This window comes from Saimiri boliviensis, chromosome 9 (genome assembly GCF_048565385.1).
Source record: "Saimiri boliviensis isolate mSaiBol1 chromosome 9, mSaiBol1.pri, whole genome shotgun sequence".
NCBI classification, from domain to species: domain Eukaryota; kingdom Metazoa; phylum Chordata; class Mammalia; order Primates; family Cebidae; genus Saimiri; species Saimiri boliviensis.
In genome coordinates, this window is record NC_133457.1 from 98941227 (window position 1) to 98958943 (window position 17717).

The window sequence follows — 17717 nt, forward strand, 5'->3', positions numbered from 1 at the left end:
TGGGAGTTTGAGACCAGCCTGACCAACATGGAGAAACCCTGTCTGTACTAAAAATACAAAATTATCCAGGCATGGTGCCGCATGCCTATAATCCCAGCTACTCAGGAGGCTGAGGCAAGAGAATCGCTTGAACCCGGGAGGTGGAAGTTGTGGTGAGCCGAGATCTCACCATTGCACTCCCGCCTGGGCAACAATGCCAAAACTCTGTCCCCTGCAAAAAAATCTTGGAAAAAAAAATTTTCTAAAGCTTTTTCTTTTAACTTTTAAAAACTGAAGTATAATTTACACACAGTAAAACGAAAAAATATTAAGTGTATATCTAATAATTTTTTTGCCTACATTTCTAGGTTACCACCACCAGGATCAAGTTATAGATTTATCAACCCAGAAAGTTCCCTTTTGTTCTCTTCTGTATGTTCCCTCCCAATAAATACCTGCTCCCCCAGAGGTAACCATTATTCTGACTTCCAGCACCATAGATTTAACTTTGACAGTTCTTGATCTCCATAGAAACAGAACCATATAGCTTGTAATCTTGTGTTAGCCTGGAAATCTGACAGAGCCAAAGAGTGATTATTTGGATAATGATACAGTTAATGAATGACCTGATTAATTAACCTGAAAGATTGGATGCAAAACTGGTTACTTCATCCTGTAGACACAGAGGTCCTGACAACAGCCAGCCCAAAGGCTGAGAAGACTTCATTCACATATCTCCAAACCCACAAAAACTTCTAAAGATAAGAAGGCTCTGAAAGATTCCAGAAACTCAGCAATAAGACTGGGTGGTGGCTGGGCACAGTGGCTCATGCCTATAATCTCAGCACTTTGGGAGGCCAAGGCGGGTGGATCACAAGGTCAAAAGATCGAGACCATCCTGGTCAACAAGGTGAAACCCCGTCTCTACTAAAAATACAAAAAAATTAGCTAGGCATGGTGGCACGTGCCTGTAGTCCCAGCTACGCGGGAGGCTGAGGCAGGAGAATTGCTTGAACCCAGGAGGCGGAGGTTGCAGTGAGCCAAGATCGCACCATTGCACTCCAGCCTGGGTAACAAGAGCAAAACTCCGTCTCAAAAGAAAAAAAAAAAAGACTGGGTGCTATGGCTCACGCCTGTAATTCCAGCATTTTGGGAGGCTAAGGCAGGAGGATTGCTTGAGTCCAGAAGTTAGACCAGCTTGGGCAACAGAGTAAGACTCCATCTCTACAAAAAATTTTAAAATTAGCTGGAAATGGTGATGTGTGCCTGTAATCCCAACTACTTATGAGGCTGAGATGGGAGGATCATTTGAGCTTGGGAACTGGAGGCTACAGTGAGCCAAGATGACATCACTGCTCTCCAGCCTGGGTGACAGAATGAGACTTTGTCTCCAAAAAAATTAAAAATCCAGTTTAAAAAATGGGCAAAGGACTTGAATAGACATTTCTTCAAAGAAGATCTACAAAGGGCTAATAAGCACATGGAAAGATGCTCAGTCTCAGTAGTCACTAGGGAAATGCAAATCAAAACCACAATGAGATATCACTTCATACCCATTAGGATTGCTGTTATTTATTGTTATCATTATTATTTTTTGAGACAGTCTTACTTTGTTGTTCAGCCTAGAGTGCAGTGGCATGATCTCAGCTCACTGTAACCTCTGCTTCCCAGGTTCAAGCACTGCTCATGCCTCAGCCTCCAGAGTAGCTGGAATTATAGGCATACACCACCACACCCAGCTAATTTTTTGTATTTTTAGTAGAGACAGGGTTTTGCCATGTTGCCCAGGCTACAACAAACTCCTGAGCTCAGGCAGTCCTCCTGCCTTGGCCTCCCGAAGTGCTAGGATTAAAGGTGTGATCCACGGCGCCTGGCCACTGTTATTTTTTTTAAAGGCAGAAAATAAGTTTTTGCAAGGATGTGGAGAAATTCAGACTTTTATGCATTGCTGGTTGGAACGTATTTTGTTTTTGTTTTTTATTTTCCTTTGAGACAGTCTCACTCTGTCACGTAGGCTGGAGTGCAGTGGTGCAGTCTCAGCTCACTGCAGCCTCTGCCTCCTGGGTTCAAGCAATTCTCATGCCCCAGCCTCCAGAGTAGCTGGGATTATGGGCATGCACCACCATGCCCGGCTAATCTTTGCATTTTTTGTAGAGATGGGGCTTCACCATGTTACCTAGGCTAGTCTTGAACTACTGGACTCAAGTTCCACCTGCCTGGGCCTCTCAAAATGCTGGGAGTACAGGCGTGAGCCACTGCACTTGGCCAGGCATGTAAATTGCTGCAGCCATAATGGAAAACAGTTTGGCACTTCTTCAAAAGGTTAAATATAGGCACCCCTGTAATCTCAGCTACTTGGGAGGCTAAGGCAGAAGGATCAATTGAACTCGGGAGTTTGAGTCCACCTGGGCAACATAGCAAGACCCAGTCTCAAGGAAAAAATAAGTTAAACATAGGATTACCATAGGAACCAGTAATTCCACCTCTGGATATTTATCCAAAATAAGTGAAATCACATTAGTGCCGCTGTACTCCAGCCTGGGTGACAGAGTGAAACATCTCACAATTTAAAAATAAACAAGCCAGGTGTGGCAGCACACACTTGTGGTCCCAGCTACCCAAGAGGCTGAGGCAAGAGGATCAGTTAAGCCCAGGAGGTTGAGGCTGTAGTGAGCCATGTTTCCATCCCTGCATTCCAGCCTGGGTGATGGAGTAAGACCCTGCTTCAAAATAAAATTAAAAAAAAAAAAAAGTGGAAGCAGGATTTCAAAGAGATATTCGTGCACCCCTGTTCACAGCAGCATTATTCACAATAACCAACATGTGGAAGCAACCCACATATCTATAGAGAGATGAATGGATAAGCAAAATGTGGTCTATACATATAATGGAACATCACTCAGCCTTAATAAAGGAAGGAAATTCTGACACAATATACAACATGGATGAGCCTTGAAGACATTAAGGTAAGTGAAATAAACCAGTCACAAAAGGACAAATACTGTTATGATTCCTCCTCTATGAGGTTTCTAAAGTAGTCAAATTCATAAAGACAGAAAGTAGAGTGGTTGCCAAGGGCTAGAGGGAGAGGGAATGGGGAGTTCGTGTTTAATGGGTACAAAGTTTCAATTGGGGAAAATAAAGTTCTGGAGGTAGATGGTGGTGATGGTTGCCTGTGAATATACTTAAGGCTGCCAAATTGTACACTTAAAAATTGTTAAGATGGCAAATTTTATGTCATATATATTTTACTATATACACACACAAAAGATTCCAGAGCCACTATCCTAATTTTTTCACCTCATTGTCCATGTCCTTAAGCCAAGGGTCATGGGTATTCCTGGGATCTGAAGAATGCAAGGAGCTGAAAAAACAGGGGCCCACTGGGCCACTGTAGGTCCTGTAGGTAAAACTAACAGGAGCATAAGCAACACAAATACTTGTTGCCTGCAAGCAGGCAGCAAAAGAACAAAAACAAACCATGAACTAGGAGATAGTATAGCCTAATGATTGCAATATTGGGCTCTGAAGCCAAAACACCCAAGTTCAGATTCTAGCCCTGCCGTTTATTAGCTATATGATCCTGGGAAAATCCAACTTCCATGTTATACGGATAAAGAAACTGCAACCAAAAGGAGATAAATGACTTGTCTAACAGGATCCAAAGTATTTTCTCGTTTATATTGTTTTAAAATCTTTATATGGCTTTTGTTTCATTTTGTGTCCCCAGTAGACTGTAAGCTCCCCAAGGAAGCTGTTTGTAATATCGTCACGTGAAATATAACTTCTTTGTGCTTCAGTTGCCTCACCTGTGTGATGCAGATAACAAGGGCTCCTACCTCATAAGGTTGTCAATCATATTAATGAATTTATACCTATAAATGTTTAGGAGAAAGCTTAGTGTATATGATAGTCTCAACAAGTAATAGATTGAGAGAAGCTTCTGAAGAGGTGATCAGGCTATTTCTTAAAATGTTTTGAGCAAGAAAACAGTCCTAAAACATTGAAGATTGTTCTAGATTTGGATTAGAGTGGAGAAAAAGCAAATCAACTGTTTCTTTGATAACAATTTGATTTGTGTTTATTGGACTTCTACTTTCATGTGTGTTTAATTAGGCTTATCACCAGTGATAAGACTGATAGTGAATACTCATGATACCTTTAAGAAAAACAGTAACAAGGTCGGTCATGGTGACTCACACCTGTAATCCCAGCACTTTGGGAGGCTGAGGCGGGCGGGTAACCTGAGGTCAGGAGTTCAAGACCAGCCTGACCAACATGGAGAAACCCCGTCTCTACTGAAAATACAAAATTAGCTGGGCATGGTGGTGCATGCCTGTAATCCCAGCTACTGGGGAGGCTGAGGCAGGAGAATCACTTGAACCTGGTAGGCGGAGTTTGCGGTTAGCCAAGATCTCGCCATTACACTCCAGCCTGGGCAACAAGAGGGAAACTCCATGAAAGAAGAAAGAAGAAAGAGGAAGAAAAGGAGGAAGAGGAAGAGGAAGAAAATGGGGAAAAAAACCACCTAGAGAGTGTCAACATTTTACTGTCTGCAGGGTTCATCACAACAGTGCCAAATGACAAACTTATCCCATTTAATTGGATGAATTTTGCCCTGCAGAAGGATATCACTTTTTTTTTTATGGATAAACTGTTTATTCATCCTCTTCCTCCTCATCTTCTTCATCTTCCTCTTTCACCTTTTTTTGGGCAACTTTAGCAGGACCCTTTGCTTATAGTCAGCTTAACCTTTCAACTTATAGTCAGCGACATCCTATCCTTCTCATACTCCTTTTTTTTTTTTTTTTTTTTTTTTTGAGACAGAATTTCACTCTTGTTGCCCAGGCTGGAGTGCAATGGCAAGGTCTCAGCTCACCACAACCCCCATCTCCTGGGTTCAAGCGATTTTCCTGCCCCCGCCTCCCGAGTAGCTGGGATTACAGGGATGCGCCACCACACCCAGCTAATTCTGTATTTTTAGTAGAGATGGGGGTTTCTCCATGTTGGTCAGGCTGGTCTTGAACTCTCGACTTCAGGTGATCCACCCACCTCAGCCTCCCAAAGTGCTGGGATTACAGGCATGAGTCACTGCATCCAGCCTGCCTTCTCATATTTCTCCTTCAGCTTTGCCACCTTAGTGGTATAAGGCTGCTTTTCACTGTCATTTAAATTATTCCACATCCCACCCAGCTTTTTTGTCACATCTCCAATAGAGATGCCAGGTTTGTGGATTTGATTTTGGGGTGGAATTCTGAGCAGAAGAGGAAGAATCCGGATGGTGGCCTTTTGGGACATTAGGATTGTTCTTCTTGCCTCCCTTAGCTGGTCCATAAAACCATCATTTTTTTCTTTCTTTCTTCTTCTTTTTTTTTTTTTTAACAAAGAATTACAATACTCTATCATAGTGTACTTTATCTGCCTTTGCATTTCATTGATTTAGACTTCTCTTGCCCTGTTTTGTGATTTTTTTTGTTGTTGTTTTTTTTTTCCTGAGATGGAGTTTTGCTCTTGTTGCCCAGGCTGGAGTACAATAGCACAATCTCAGCTCATTGCAGTCTCTGCCTCCTGAGTTCAAGCGATTTTCCTGCCTCGGCCTCCTGAGTAGCTGGGACTACAGGTTCCCACCACCACGCCTGGCTAATTTTTGTATTTTTAGTAGAGACGGGGTTTCACCATGTTGGCCAGGCTGGTCTCGAACTCCTGACCTCAGGTGACCCACCCACCTCAGCCTCCCAAAGTGCTGGGATTACAGGCGTGAGCCACTGCATCCAGCCTAGACTTCTCTTTTCCAGACATGGTCTTCCACCTCTCAGAGCACTTTTATTTTATTTTATTTTATTTTATTTGAGATGGAGTTTTGCTCTTGTTGCCCAGGCTGGAGTGCAATGGCATGATCTCAGCTCATTGCAACCTCCACCTCCTGGGTTCAAGCAATTCTCCTGCCTCAGCATCCCGGGTAGCTGGGACTACAGGTATGTACCACCACACCTGGCTAATTTTGTGTTTTTAGGAGAGACAGGGTTTCTCCATGTTGGTCAGGCTGGTCTCGAACCCCCGACCTCAGGTAATCCACTCGCCTCGGCCTCTCAAAGTGCTAGGATTACAGGCATGAGTCACCACTCCCAGCCCTCTCAGAGCACTTTTTTTAAAATTCTGCAAAATTGACAGGGACCTCTGGGTTTTTCTTATGTTCTGCTCCACACGTCTGCACAAAGCAGGCATAAGCAGACCTCTTGCCCTGTGGTTTCCTGGGTTCACCTTTAGCCATCTTGACTGTATTGTTCATTAGTCTTGAAAGATTTCACTTTTAAGTGGACACCATTCACATGACATTGTAATTTGTAAATTTATTGTGATAATTTACCAGTAGATGGCAGTAAAATGCCTTGTTATTACAGTATCCGTTCATTATAACACTTTTCAGACATATGGAAATAAAATGCCTTGAGGATGGGGATCACTTCTGCTTTGCATAAAGACTTACTATGGCCAGGCGCAGCTGCTCACACCTGTAATCCCAGCACTTTGGGAGGTGGAAATAGGCGGATCCCAGGGCAACAGGGCAAAACCCCGTCTCTACCAAAAAATATAAAAATTAACCAGTCATAGTGGCACACGCCCGTAGTCCTTGAGGCTGAGATGGGAGGATCATTTGAGCCTAGGAAGCAGAGGTTGCAGTGAGCCAAGATTGCACCACTGCACTCCAGCCTGGGTGACAGAGTGAGACTCCGTCTCAAACAAAGAAACAAACAAACAAACAAAAAACAGTGGGGGACTTACTATGGGCAAACCTTGGCTTGCTCTTCAGGAAAAAAAAAAATGATTGAAAAAATATGCCAGGTGCGGTGGCTCACGCCTGTAATCCCAGCACTTTGGGAGGCCAAGGCAGGCAGATCACAAGGTGAGGAGTTTGAGACCAGTCTAACACAGTGAAACCCCATCTCTACTAACAATACAAAAATTAGCCAGGTGTGGTGGTGGACGCCTGTAACCCCAGCTACTCAGGAGGCTGAGGCAGAAGAATCACTTGAACCCAGGAGGTGGAGGTTGCAGGGAGCTGATATTGTGCCACTGCACCACAGCCTGGGTGACAGAGTAAGACTCCATCTCAAAAAGAAAAGAGAAGAAGAAGAAATATAGTAATAATTACACAATTTTAAAAAATGAAAGAATATCGGCTGGGCATGGTGGTCCACTCCTGTAATCCAAGCACTTTGGAGGCCAAGGTGGGTGGATCACCTGAGGTCAGGAGTTCAAGACCAGCCTGACCAACATGGTGAAACCCCGTCTTAAAAAATAAAAAAATAATAAGAAATAAAAAAGAAAGAATATCAAGTGACTACAAAAAAAAAGGGAGGGGGAGAGGTGGAGGAGGAAAAAAACCTGTTTTCAGAAATTTTAAAACTTTTTATTAGAGTATGATATGAAGACATAAAAGTACAGAAATCCTAAGTGTAAAGCTTGATGAATTTCCACAAAGCCAACACACACATGTCTAACAAACACCCAAATCAAGAAATAGAACATTCAGCCCCACAAAAGCCCCTTCATTACCCACAGCCTGGTAAACAGTATGTTGACTTCTAACTTCATAAACTAGTCTTGCCAGGAGTTAAACTTATAGATTCATCTACATTGTTGCATATAGTTGTAGCTTGTTCATTTTCACTGCTGGGTAACATGTCATTATTTTTTTCAAGACAAAGTTTCGATCTTGTCGCAGGTTGGAGTGCCGTGGCAGGATCTCTGCTCACTGCAGCCTCCACCTCCCAGGTTCAAGTGATTCTCCTGTCTCAACATCCCGAGTAGCCGGGATTACAGACGTCTGCCACCACACTCAGCTAATTTTTTTGTATTTTTAGTAGAGACAGGGTTTCAACATGTTGGCCAGGCTGGTCTTTAACTCCTGACCTCGGGTGATCTGCAAGCCTCGACCTTCCAAAGTACTGGGATTACAGGCCTGAGGTACTGTGCCCGGCCTTATTTTTTATTTTTTATTTTTGAGACAGAGTCTTGCTCTGTCGCCCAGGCTGGAGTGCAGTGGTGCGATCAGAGCTCACAGCAGCTTTGACCTCCCAGGCTCAAGTAATCCTCCCACTTCAGCCTCCCTAGTAGCTAGGACCACAGGCGCATACCACCACACTCCGATAATTTTTGTATTTTTTGTAGAGACAGAGTTTCACAGTGTTGCCCAAGTTGGTCTCAAACTCCTGGGCTCAAACGATCCTCCCACCTCTGCCTCCCAAAGTGCTGGGATTACAGATGTGAGGCAACGCACCTGTCCAGCATTTTATTATTTGAATACACCGTTTTACTGAATATCTGAACACACTGTTATTTGAATATCCATTTTACTGTTGATGAGCATGTGGGTTTTGACTTAGGAACTATTTTATTTTATTTTTTATTTTTTTAGAGACAAAGTCTTGCTCTGTTTCCCGGGCTGGAGTACAGTGGTGTGATCTTGGCTCACTGCAACCTTCACTTCCCAGATTCAGGCAATTTTCCTGCCTCAGCCTCTCGAATAGCCAGGACTATAGGTGCAGGCCTCCATGACCCTCTAGTTTCTTTTGTATTTTTCAGTAGAGACAGGCAGATCGCTTGGGTCCTGGAGTTCAAACCAGACTGGGCAAAATTGTTTTCTTAACTTCATTACAGGTTGTTTATTGCAAATATACAGAAACTTTATACTGATCTTGTATTAGCAATCTTGCTGAATGCCTTTGTTAGCTGTCATTGTTTTCATTGATTTCTTAGAATTTTCTGTATACAAGATCATGCCATCTACAAATAAAAATCGTCTTACTTCTTACTTTCCAATCTGGATGCTTTTTATTTCTGTATCATGCCTAATTGTCCTGACTAGAACATCCAGTACAATATTGAATAGAAGTAGCAAGAATGGGTATGCTCTCATCTTAGTGGGAAAGCATCCAGTTTTAACTCTTAACTATGATATTAACTGTAGGGTTTTTTGTATTTGCCTTTTATCATGTTGAGGAAGTTTCCTTCTATTCCTAGTTTGCTGAGTGTTTTTTGTTTGTTTGTTATCATGAAGGGGTGTTGGATTTTGTCAGATGCCTTTTCTGCATCTATTGAGATAATCATGTGGTTTTTTTTTTTTTTTTTTTAGAGATAAGAGAGAATGGGTAGGAAAAGTGGGGCAGAAGGAAAGGAGATTAGATTTTTTTTTTTAATAATAAGAAAAAGAATAAAGAAGAGGAAGAAAGAGGAAGAGGGAGAGAGGATGGGGGTACTGCTTTATTGCCCGGGCTAGAATGCAGTCTAAATATGGGTATGCCTATAATTGTCCTTAATAATGGAGACATAAAAGAAAGTGAGGGAAGAGAATAACAAACAAGGAGCCAACCAATATTTCGTTTAAACTTCTAAGTTGATATGATGTGGTACTGATAAGAGTGTATATTTTGTGTATTTAAAGTGGAGAGTTCTATAAATGTTAATTACGTTTACTTGTTCCAGATCTGAGTTCAAGTCCTGGATATCGTTGTTAATTTTCTGTCTAATTGATCTGTCTAATATTAATGTTGAAGTCTCCCACTATTATTGCATGGGAATCTAAGTCTCTTTATTAGTTTTGTATGTCTGGGTATTCCTGTACTGGGTGCGTATATATTTAGGATCTTTAGCTCTTCTTGTTGTTGCATTGATCCTTTTATCATTATATAATGTCCTTCTTTGCTTCTTTTGATCTTTGTTGCTTTAACGACTATTTTATCAGAGGCAAAAATTGTAACTTCTGCTTTTTATTTATATTTAGCTCTCTGTTTGGTTGGTAAATCTTTCTCCATCCCTTGTTTTGAGTCTGTGTGTATCCTTGAATGTGAGATGGGTCTGGATTCAGCATACTGATGGGTTTTAGTTTTTTATTCAAATTGCCTGTCTGTCTTTGGATTGGGGGATGTAGTCAATTTAAATTTAGAATTAATAATGATATATGTGAGTATGTGAGTTTAATACTGCCATTTAATATTAGCTGGCTATTTTGCCCATTAGTTGATGTAAATTCTTCATTATATTGATGCTCTTTTTGGTATTTTTTAGAAAGGCTGATACTGTTTGTTCCTTTCTATGTGTAGTGGTTATTTCAGAAGCTCTTGTAAAGCAGGCCTGGTGGTGATGAAATCTCTGAGTGCTTGCTTGTTCACAAAAAACTTTATTTTTCCTTCACTTATGAAGCTTAGTTTGGCTGGATGTGAAATTCTTGGTTGAAAGTTCTTTTCTTTAAGGATGTTGAATATTGGTCCCCACTCTCTTCTAGCTTGTCGGGTTTCTGCTGAGAGATCTGCTGTAAGTCTGATAGGCTTCCCTTTGTGGGTAACCTGACCTTTCTCTCTGGCTGCCCTTAGTATTTTCTCCTTCATTTCAACCCTGATGATTATGTGAATCTGATGATTATGTGCCTTGGAGTTGCTCTTCTTGAGGAATATCTCTGTGGTGTTCTCTGTATTACCTGGAGTTGTATATTATCCTGCCTTACTAGGTTGGGAAAATTTTCCTGAATAATGTCCTGAAGCGTATTTTCCAGCTTGGATTCATTCTCTTCGTCACATTCAGGTACACCTATCAAGCGTAGATTAGGTCTTTTCACTTAGTCCCATATTTCTTGGAGACTTTGCTCGTTCCTTTTTATCCCTTTTTCTCTAATCTTGTCTTCTTGTTTTATTTCATTGAGTTGGTCTTCAACCTCTGATATCCTTTCTTCTGCTTGATCAATTCGGCTGTTAAAACTTGTGCATACTTCATGTAGTTCTTGTATTGTGTTTTTCAGCTCCATCAATTCACTTGTTTTCCTCTCTAAATTGTGTATTCTTGTTAACATTTCGTCAAACCTTTTTTTTTTTTTTTTTGAGATGGAGTTTCGCTCTTGTTGCCCAGGCTGGAGTGCAATGGCGCGATCTCGGCTCACCGCAACCTCCGCCTCCTGGGTTCAGGCAATTCTCCTGCCTCAGCCTCCTGAGTAGCTGGGATTACAGGCACGTGCCACCATGCCCAGCTAATTTTTAGTATTTTTAGTAGAGACGGGGTTTCACCATGTTGACCAAGATGGTCTCGATCTCTTGACCTCGTGTTCCACCCGCCTCGGCCTCCCAAAGTGCTGGGATTACAGGCTTGAGCCACCGCGCCCGGCCAAAACTTTTTTCAAAGTGCTTAGTTTCCTTAGATTGGGTTTGAACAAGTTCTTTTAATTCACAGAAGTTTCTTATTATCCACATTTTGAAGCCTGCTTCTGTAATTGGAGCACACTCGTTCTCCATCAAGCCTTGTTCCGTTGCTGATGAGGAACTGTGATCCCCTGCGGAGGGAGAGGCATTCTGATCTTGGGTATTCTCAGCTTTTTTTGGCTGTTTTCTTCCCTTCATTGTAGATTTATCTATCTGTGGTCTTTATAATTACCATCTTTGTAATTGGGTTTCCGAGTGGACATCCAACTTATTGATTCTCAGTGCTGAAATCTGAGCAACCCACTGCGCTGACTAAATCAGCGGCGTTAAGATTGATGGTGCTTTTCTGACTCTGCACCAAGAACCGAAGCTCCGACGTGCCGGCAAAACCGCCTCGCCGGTCACAAGAGTCACGCTGGTGACCCGTGGGGCTCCTCCGCTGGGAATCTCCTGGTGCGTGAGCAACAAGAATTCATGTGAAGGTGTGGCGTCCTCTCATTCTTTGTGCTTTCACTGGGAGCTACAATCCCGAGCTGCTAGTGATCAGCCATCTTGGATCTCTTCTCCGGTTTTTGTTTTTTCCACCAAAAAAATATAGTGTAATACTTGATTTTTGGATGGTAAACCAAGCTTGAATTCCTGGAAGGTATCCCACTGAGGCAGTATATCCTTTTTATATGTTGCTGGCTAGTATTTTGTTGAGGAATTTTGCATCCATGTTCACAAAAGAATATTGGTTTGTAGTTTTATGGGTTTGTTTTGTTTTTTTTTGTTTTGTTTTTTTTTTTTTTTGAGACATCTTCTTGCCCTGTTGCCAGGCTGGAGTACAGTGGCACGATCTTGGCTCACTGCAACCACAACCTCTGCCTGCTGGGTTCAAGTGATTCTCCTGCCTCAGCCTCCCAAGTAGCTGGGACTACAGGTGTGCATCACCATGCCCAGCTAATTATTTTGTATTTTTAGTAGAGACGGGGTTTAACAATGTTGGCCAGGATGTTCTTCATCTCTTGACCTCATGATCTGCCCACCTTAGCCTCCCAAAGTACTGGGTGGGATTACAGGCATGAGCCACCAAGCCCAGTCTGGTCTGTAGTTTTTGTATTATGTCTTTGTCAGATTTTAATTTCAAGGTAAAATTAGCCTCACAGAATAAACTAGAAAATGTTTCTTCCTCTTCTATTTATTGAAAGTTTTTAAAGAAGAATTGGTATTAATTTTTTAAATGTTTTATAGAAATCACCAGTGAGGCCATCCGAGACCTGAGCTTTTCTTTGTAAGTAGCTTTTTAGTAAGTATTATTAATCTCTTTATTTATTATACATCTCCTCAGATTGCCTGTTTCTTCTTGAGTCAGTTTTGGTATGTGTCTTTCTCTTTTTTTTTGAGATGGAGTCTATCACTAGGCTGGAGTGCAGTGGTGAGATCTCGGCTCACTGCAACCTCCACCTCCTGGGTTCAAGTGATTCTCCTGCTTCAAGCCTCCCAAGTAGCTGGGACTACAGGCACACATCACCATGCCCAGCTAATTTTTGTATTTTTTAGTAGAGACGGGGTTTCACCATGTTGGCCAGGATAGTCTCTATCTCTTGACCTCGTGATCCGCCTGCCTTGGCCTCCCAAAGTGTTAGGAGTACAGGCATGAGCCACTGAGCCCAGCCTAGTGTGTGTGTGTCTTTCTCGGAAATTTTATGTTTTATCTAAGTTAGCTGATTACAATTGTTCACAGCATTTCTTTACAATCCTGTTTTTTATTTCTATGAGACTATATGTACTGTCCCATCTTTAACTTCTGATTATAATAATTTGAGTCTTCTGTTTTTGATCAATCTGGGATAGGTTTGTCAATTTTGTTGATTTTTTTCAGAGACAGGGTTTGGTTTTGTTGATTTTCTCTATTTTTCTGTTCTCTATTTCACTCATCTCTGCTCCAGTCCACCCAGTTTATGGTATTTTGGCATAGCAGCCCAAATGAACTAAGGCAATCCTTCACTTGAAAGACTGGGAGAATTGGTATGACTACAGGCATGGTTCAAACACCTCAAGATATCAGGTCAAGGATCACCCAAACATCCATCAAAAGGAATCTGGTTAAATCCTTCAGTGAACTATGACACATTATTATAAATAATGAAGTGGATCCATATATATTAGCAGGGGAAAATGCCCATGCTATATTGGTAAATTTTTTTAAAAAAGGAAGATGTAGACAGTATGAGAAGAGTCTCATTTTTACTTTTTAAACAGAATATATGTTAAGGTATAGAAAAAGTTGGAGGAATGTGTATTAAGATAGTGATCTTTTTGGAAAGTTGGGATTTTGAGGGGGTGGATTACAGATATACATTATATATCTATAAAGTGTTGGATATTTGAAAAACTGTTACAACTGCAATCTGATAAAATAAAAAAAAATTTAAAGAAGTTACCAGGCATAATGGCTCATGCCTGTAATCCCAGCACTTTGAGAGGCCAAGGCAGGAGAATCACTTGAGGCCAGGAGTTCAAGATCAGCCTGGGCAACATAGTGAGACCCTGCCTCTACAAAAAATGAAAAATTAGCCAGGTATGGTGGTGTGCACCTGCAGTCCCAGGTACTCAGGAGGTTGAAGCAGGAGGAATGCTTGACCAAGAAAGTCAAGACTATAGTGAACAGATTATACCACTGCACTCCAGTCTGGGTGGCAGAGTAAGACCCTGTCTCTAAAAAAAAAAAAGAAAGAAAGAAAGAAAGGAAAGGAAGGGGAGGGAAGGGAAGGAAAAGAAGGAGAAAGAAAGGGAGAGAAGGAAGGAAGAAAGAAAGGAAAGAGGGAGGGAGGGAAGGAAGGAAGGGAGGGAGAGAGGGAGGGAGGGAAGGAGGGAGGAAGGGGACAGAGAGAGAGAGAAAAGAGAAAGAGAGACATAGTCTATGGAGTCAAACAGATTGCTTTTGAATTGTGAATCTGTGAAAGGAGGGGAAGGAAGGAAGGGAGAAAGAAAAAGAGAGAGACCTAGTCTATGGAGTCAAACAGATTGCTTTTGAATCATGGATCTGCCAACTACCAGCTGGTTGATTTCTGGCAAGTTACTTCATGTCTCATGTCACAATTTTCTCATCAATAAAATGGGGAATTAATACCAGCCTCATAAGAATGACCTACTCACCTCACCAGTTTCATCTCATCCCATCATCCCCTTGGGGTGCTCTAGTGTAGGGGTCAGCACACTACTGCCTTCTTGCTAATAAAAGCCCGTTTCTAGAAAATAAAGTTCTATTGGAACACTTCCACAGCCATCAGAATGTTGTCTTACACACTGTCTATGGCTGCTTTTGCACTTAAACAACAAAGTTGAGTAATTACTACAGGAACCATATGACCTACAAAGCCTGAAATATTTACTTTCTGGCCTTTTGTAGGAAAAGTCTGCCAACCCCTGCTCTAGGAAGAATACATAGGCCTTTTTTCACCTCCTAAAACAAGACACATTCCTTCCCACCACACCTCTGAACATACTGTTCCCTTTGCCTAGAATGACATTTCCACATCCCATATCTAATCCTTTCCTGTCAATTCTATTCATCCTCATGACCTTCTCAGGGGGGCTTTTTCTGATCCTCAAACTAGATTAACTTTCTGGATATATGTTCTCTTAGTATGTATCCCTCATGGAACTTATTGTGACAGCAGTTACCTGAATTATCTGTGCCCTTATTTCTTTAATGTTTGACTCCACTTACAGACTGCAAACCCATGAACAAGTCTGTCTTATTCAGCGCTGAATCTCTAGTGCCTAACAGAGTACCTGGACTGTAATGGATGGAGGCATGTATACATGAATGATACTATCTACAAAAGGTACTGTCTGATACATACTATATGACATATACTTTATAACAAATATTTCAACTAGTACGTGTGAAATTGGTTAAGAGCAGGCTGGGTGCGGTGGCTCAGGCCTGTAATCCCAGCACTTTGGGAGGCTGAGGAAGGTGGATCACCTGAGATCAGGAGTTCAAGACCAGCCTGGCCAACATGGTGAAACCCCGTCTCTTTAAAAAAAATTATTTATTTTATTTTTAAAAAGTAAAAAAAAAAAAAATTAAAAGAAATTTTTTAAAAATATAAAAAAATAAAGAAATTGGTTAAGAGCACAAATTCTGGAGTTGGACATGCTGAGATGAACCCCAGTTCTTCCATTTCATGGATGAAGACCCTTAGACAAGTCTCTTAACCTGTTCTGGCCTGTTTCCCATCTGTAAAATGGCAATAATATTAGTACCTACCTTGTGAGTTTTGTAATAAAGATTAGATGCTATCTATTACATTTATCGTTGTTATGAATTATAATTATTACTGGTGCATGTCTTAGCTGGACAGTAGATATTATTATGAGTCCTACAGTGTTGACTCTAGGTTACTCTGGAGTCAGTTACTGGGACAGTGTAACCTTTCCCACTCCCACTCTCAACCCAGTTAAATATAAATTAAACCAGAGCCATGGTTAAGCAACATTCTTTCTTTAATTTCCTTTTGCAAATGGAAGCCCCTGAGCTGGTCCCAACCCCCATCCCTACCCCATACCCTGGGGACCCCCAGATGCAAGGCCCCCACCTCAACTTGGTGGGAAAAGAGGAGCACCCCCTCCCTATGATGGTCCATTAAAAAATTCCTAGTCATTTAAGAAATGAGGCTGGGAATAGGAGAAGGGAACTGGAAGACAAGGCCCAGGTCAGGCCAGTCTGAAGATGTTGGGGTTGTGAGACCCTTGAGAAGGGTTTGCAAGCACATCCCTAAGCTCAGGGCCAGCATGGCTGAAGGAGACGAGGAGACACACAGACAGATAGTCTGACTCCTCAAGGTCCTGCCTGCCTGGTTGTGGATACTGACACCACCACCACCACAGGCCTCCTGATGAAGAATTTTCCAGTTACTCTGGGATTGGGTTTGCTAAGCATCCCCTCTGGCCCCTGATCGGGGGCACCCCTGGGGTCCCCCTGAGACCAAACCTGGGAGAAGGAGGGACTCTGGGAACATGCAAAGTGGGGGAGCAGAGACCCCACCCCACCCCGCTGCTCTACAGGATGGTGGCTCCAGCTGCATCTGGGCTCCGAGGGTCTTTAACAGCGATGATGAAGTTGTTGGTCCTTCGGCTGCCATGGACCCAGGATAAGACATCTACTTTCTCCACGTGGTGACCCCTGGCTTCCAGGAACTCAATCTCTTCCTCTGTGAACTCACCTGAAAACCATCCCCGACATATATACATTCAGGATGTACAGAGCACTAGCTCAAGAGTCCTACAGTCAGACCTGAGACCTCGTCCTGACTGTTCCACCATACAGTTGTATGGGAAAATCACTTTACCTTGCTGAGCCTCAGTTTCCTAATGTATAAATAGGGATTATATGAGAACATGAAGTTGTTGCAGGGACTAAAGTAGATAACACACACACAGCACTGAACCTTGCATATGGTAAGTGATAAATAATATATAGTCATTCTTCATACTGTAAAAAGGAAGCTTTGCACAGTGGCAGTGTCATAGCCAATGAGGTTTATCAAAGGTGTGATTATTGCTAATTGAAAACTTTTCCCAGGCCGGGTGCGGTGGCTCAAGCCTGTAATCCCAGCACTTTGGGAGGCCGAGGCGTGTGGATCACGAGGTCAAGAGATTGAGACCATCCTGGTCAACATGGTGAAACCCCGTCTCTACTAAAAATTAGCTGGACATGGTAGCACGTGCCTGTAATCCCAGCTACTCAGGAAGCTGAGGCAGGAGAATTGCCTGAACCCAGGAGGCGGAGGTTGTGGTGAGCTGAGATCGTGCCATTGCACTCCAGCCTGGGTAACAAGAGTGAAACTCCATCTCAAAAAAGGAAAAAAAAAAGAAAACTTTTCCCAATACCCTGCCATCATGACTTGAAATATAGTCGGCATTGGCAATTTTTGGCAGTCTCTACAGGGACTGAATAAAAATTAAAAAAAGAAAAGAAAAAAGGACAAGCCAGGCGTGGTGGCTCATGCCTGTAATCCCAGAACTTTGGGAGGCTAAGGTGGGAGGATCACTTGAGCCCAGGAGTTTAAGACTAACCTGGGAAATATAAGAAGATCCCATCTCTACAGAAAATGTAAAAATTAGCTGAGCGTGGTGGTACATGCCTGTAGTCCCAGCTACTCAGGAGGCTAAGGTGGGAGGATCACCTGACCCTGGGAGGTGCAAGTTGCAGTAAAGTAAGCTGAGATTGTACCACTGCACTCCGGTTTCACAACTAAGTGAAACCTTGTCTCAAAAAAAAAAAAAAAGAAAAGAAAAAAAGAAAAAAAGAAAGGAAAATAAAAAAAAAATAAAAAGGGGCTTTGTGGGTCTACACCTCCACCTGCCAAAGCCAAGCTGCCATCATTACTTTCCAGTATGTCTGCATAATCCACTAACTGGTCTCCCTGCTTCTTATAGCCTGTTCAAACAGCAGCCAAGGGGATCCTTTTAAACCATTAGTGAGACCTTGTCACTTCCCCTGCTCAAAGCCCTCCAACAGCTTCAGCGGATTTTAGAATAAAATCCAAAAGTCCT

General features: G+C 42.2%; 1 protein-coding gene and 1 pseudogene across 3 annotated transcripts in view; one reads left to right on the forward strand and one right to left on the reverse strand.

The window, feature by feature from the left end:
* Positions 1–15647: 15647 nt before the first annotated feature.
* GGT7 (gamma-glutamyltransferase 7) overlaps positions 15648–17717 on the reverse strand; it is a 34705-nt gene continuing 32635 nt past the window's right edge. For 2 of the 3 annotated variants that reach the window (XM_003932038.2, XM_074406426.1), the window contains one exon: positions 15648–16384. In XM_003932038.2, coding sequence (XP_003932087.2) covers positions 16221–16384 — 164 coding nt within the window. In that variant the 3' untranslated portion in view covers positions 15648–16220. The remainder of the gene's footprint in view (positions 16385–17717) is intronic. The other variant, XM_010342677.2, reaches the window with a different exon arrangement.
* LOC120368046 (U4 spliceosomal RNA) lies at positions 16666–16795 on the forward strand (annotated as a pseudogene).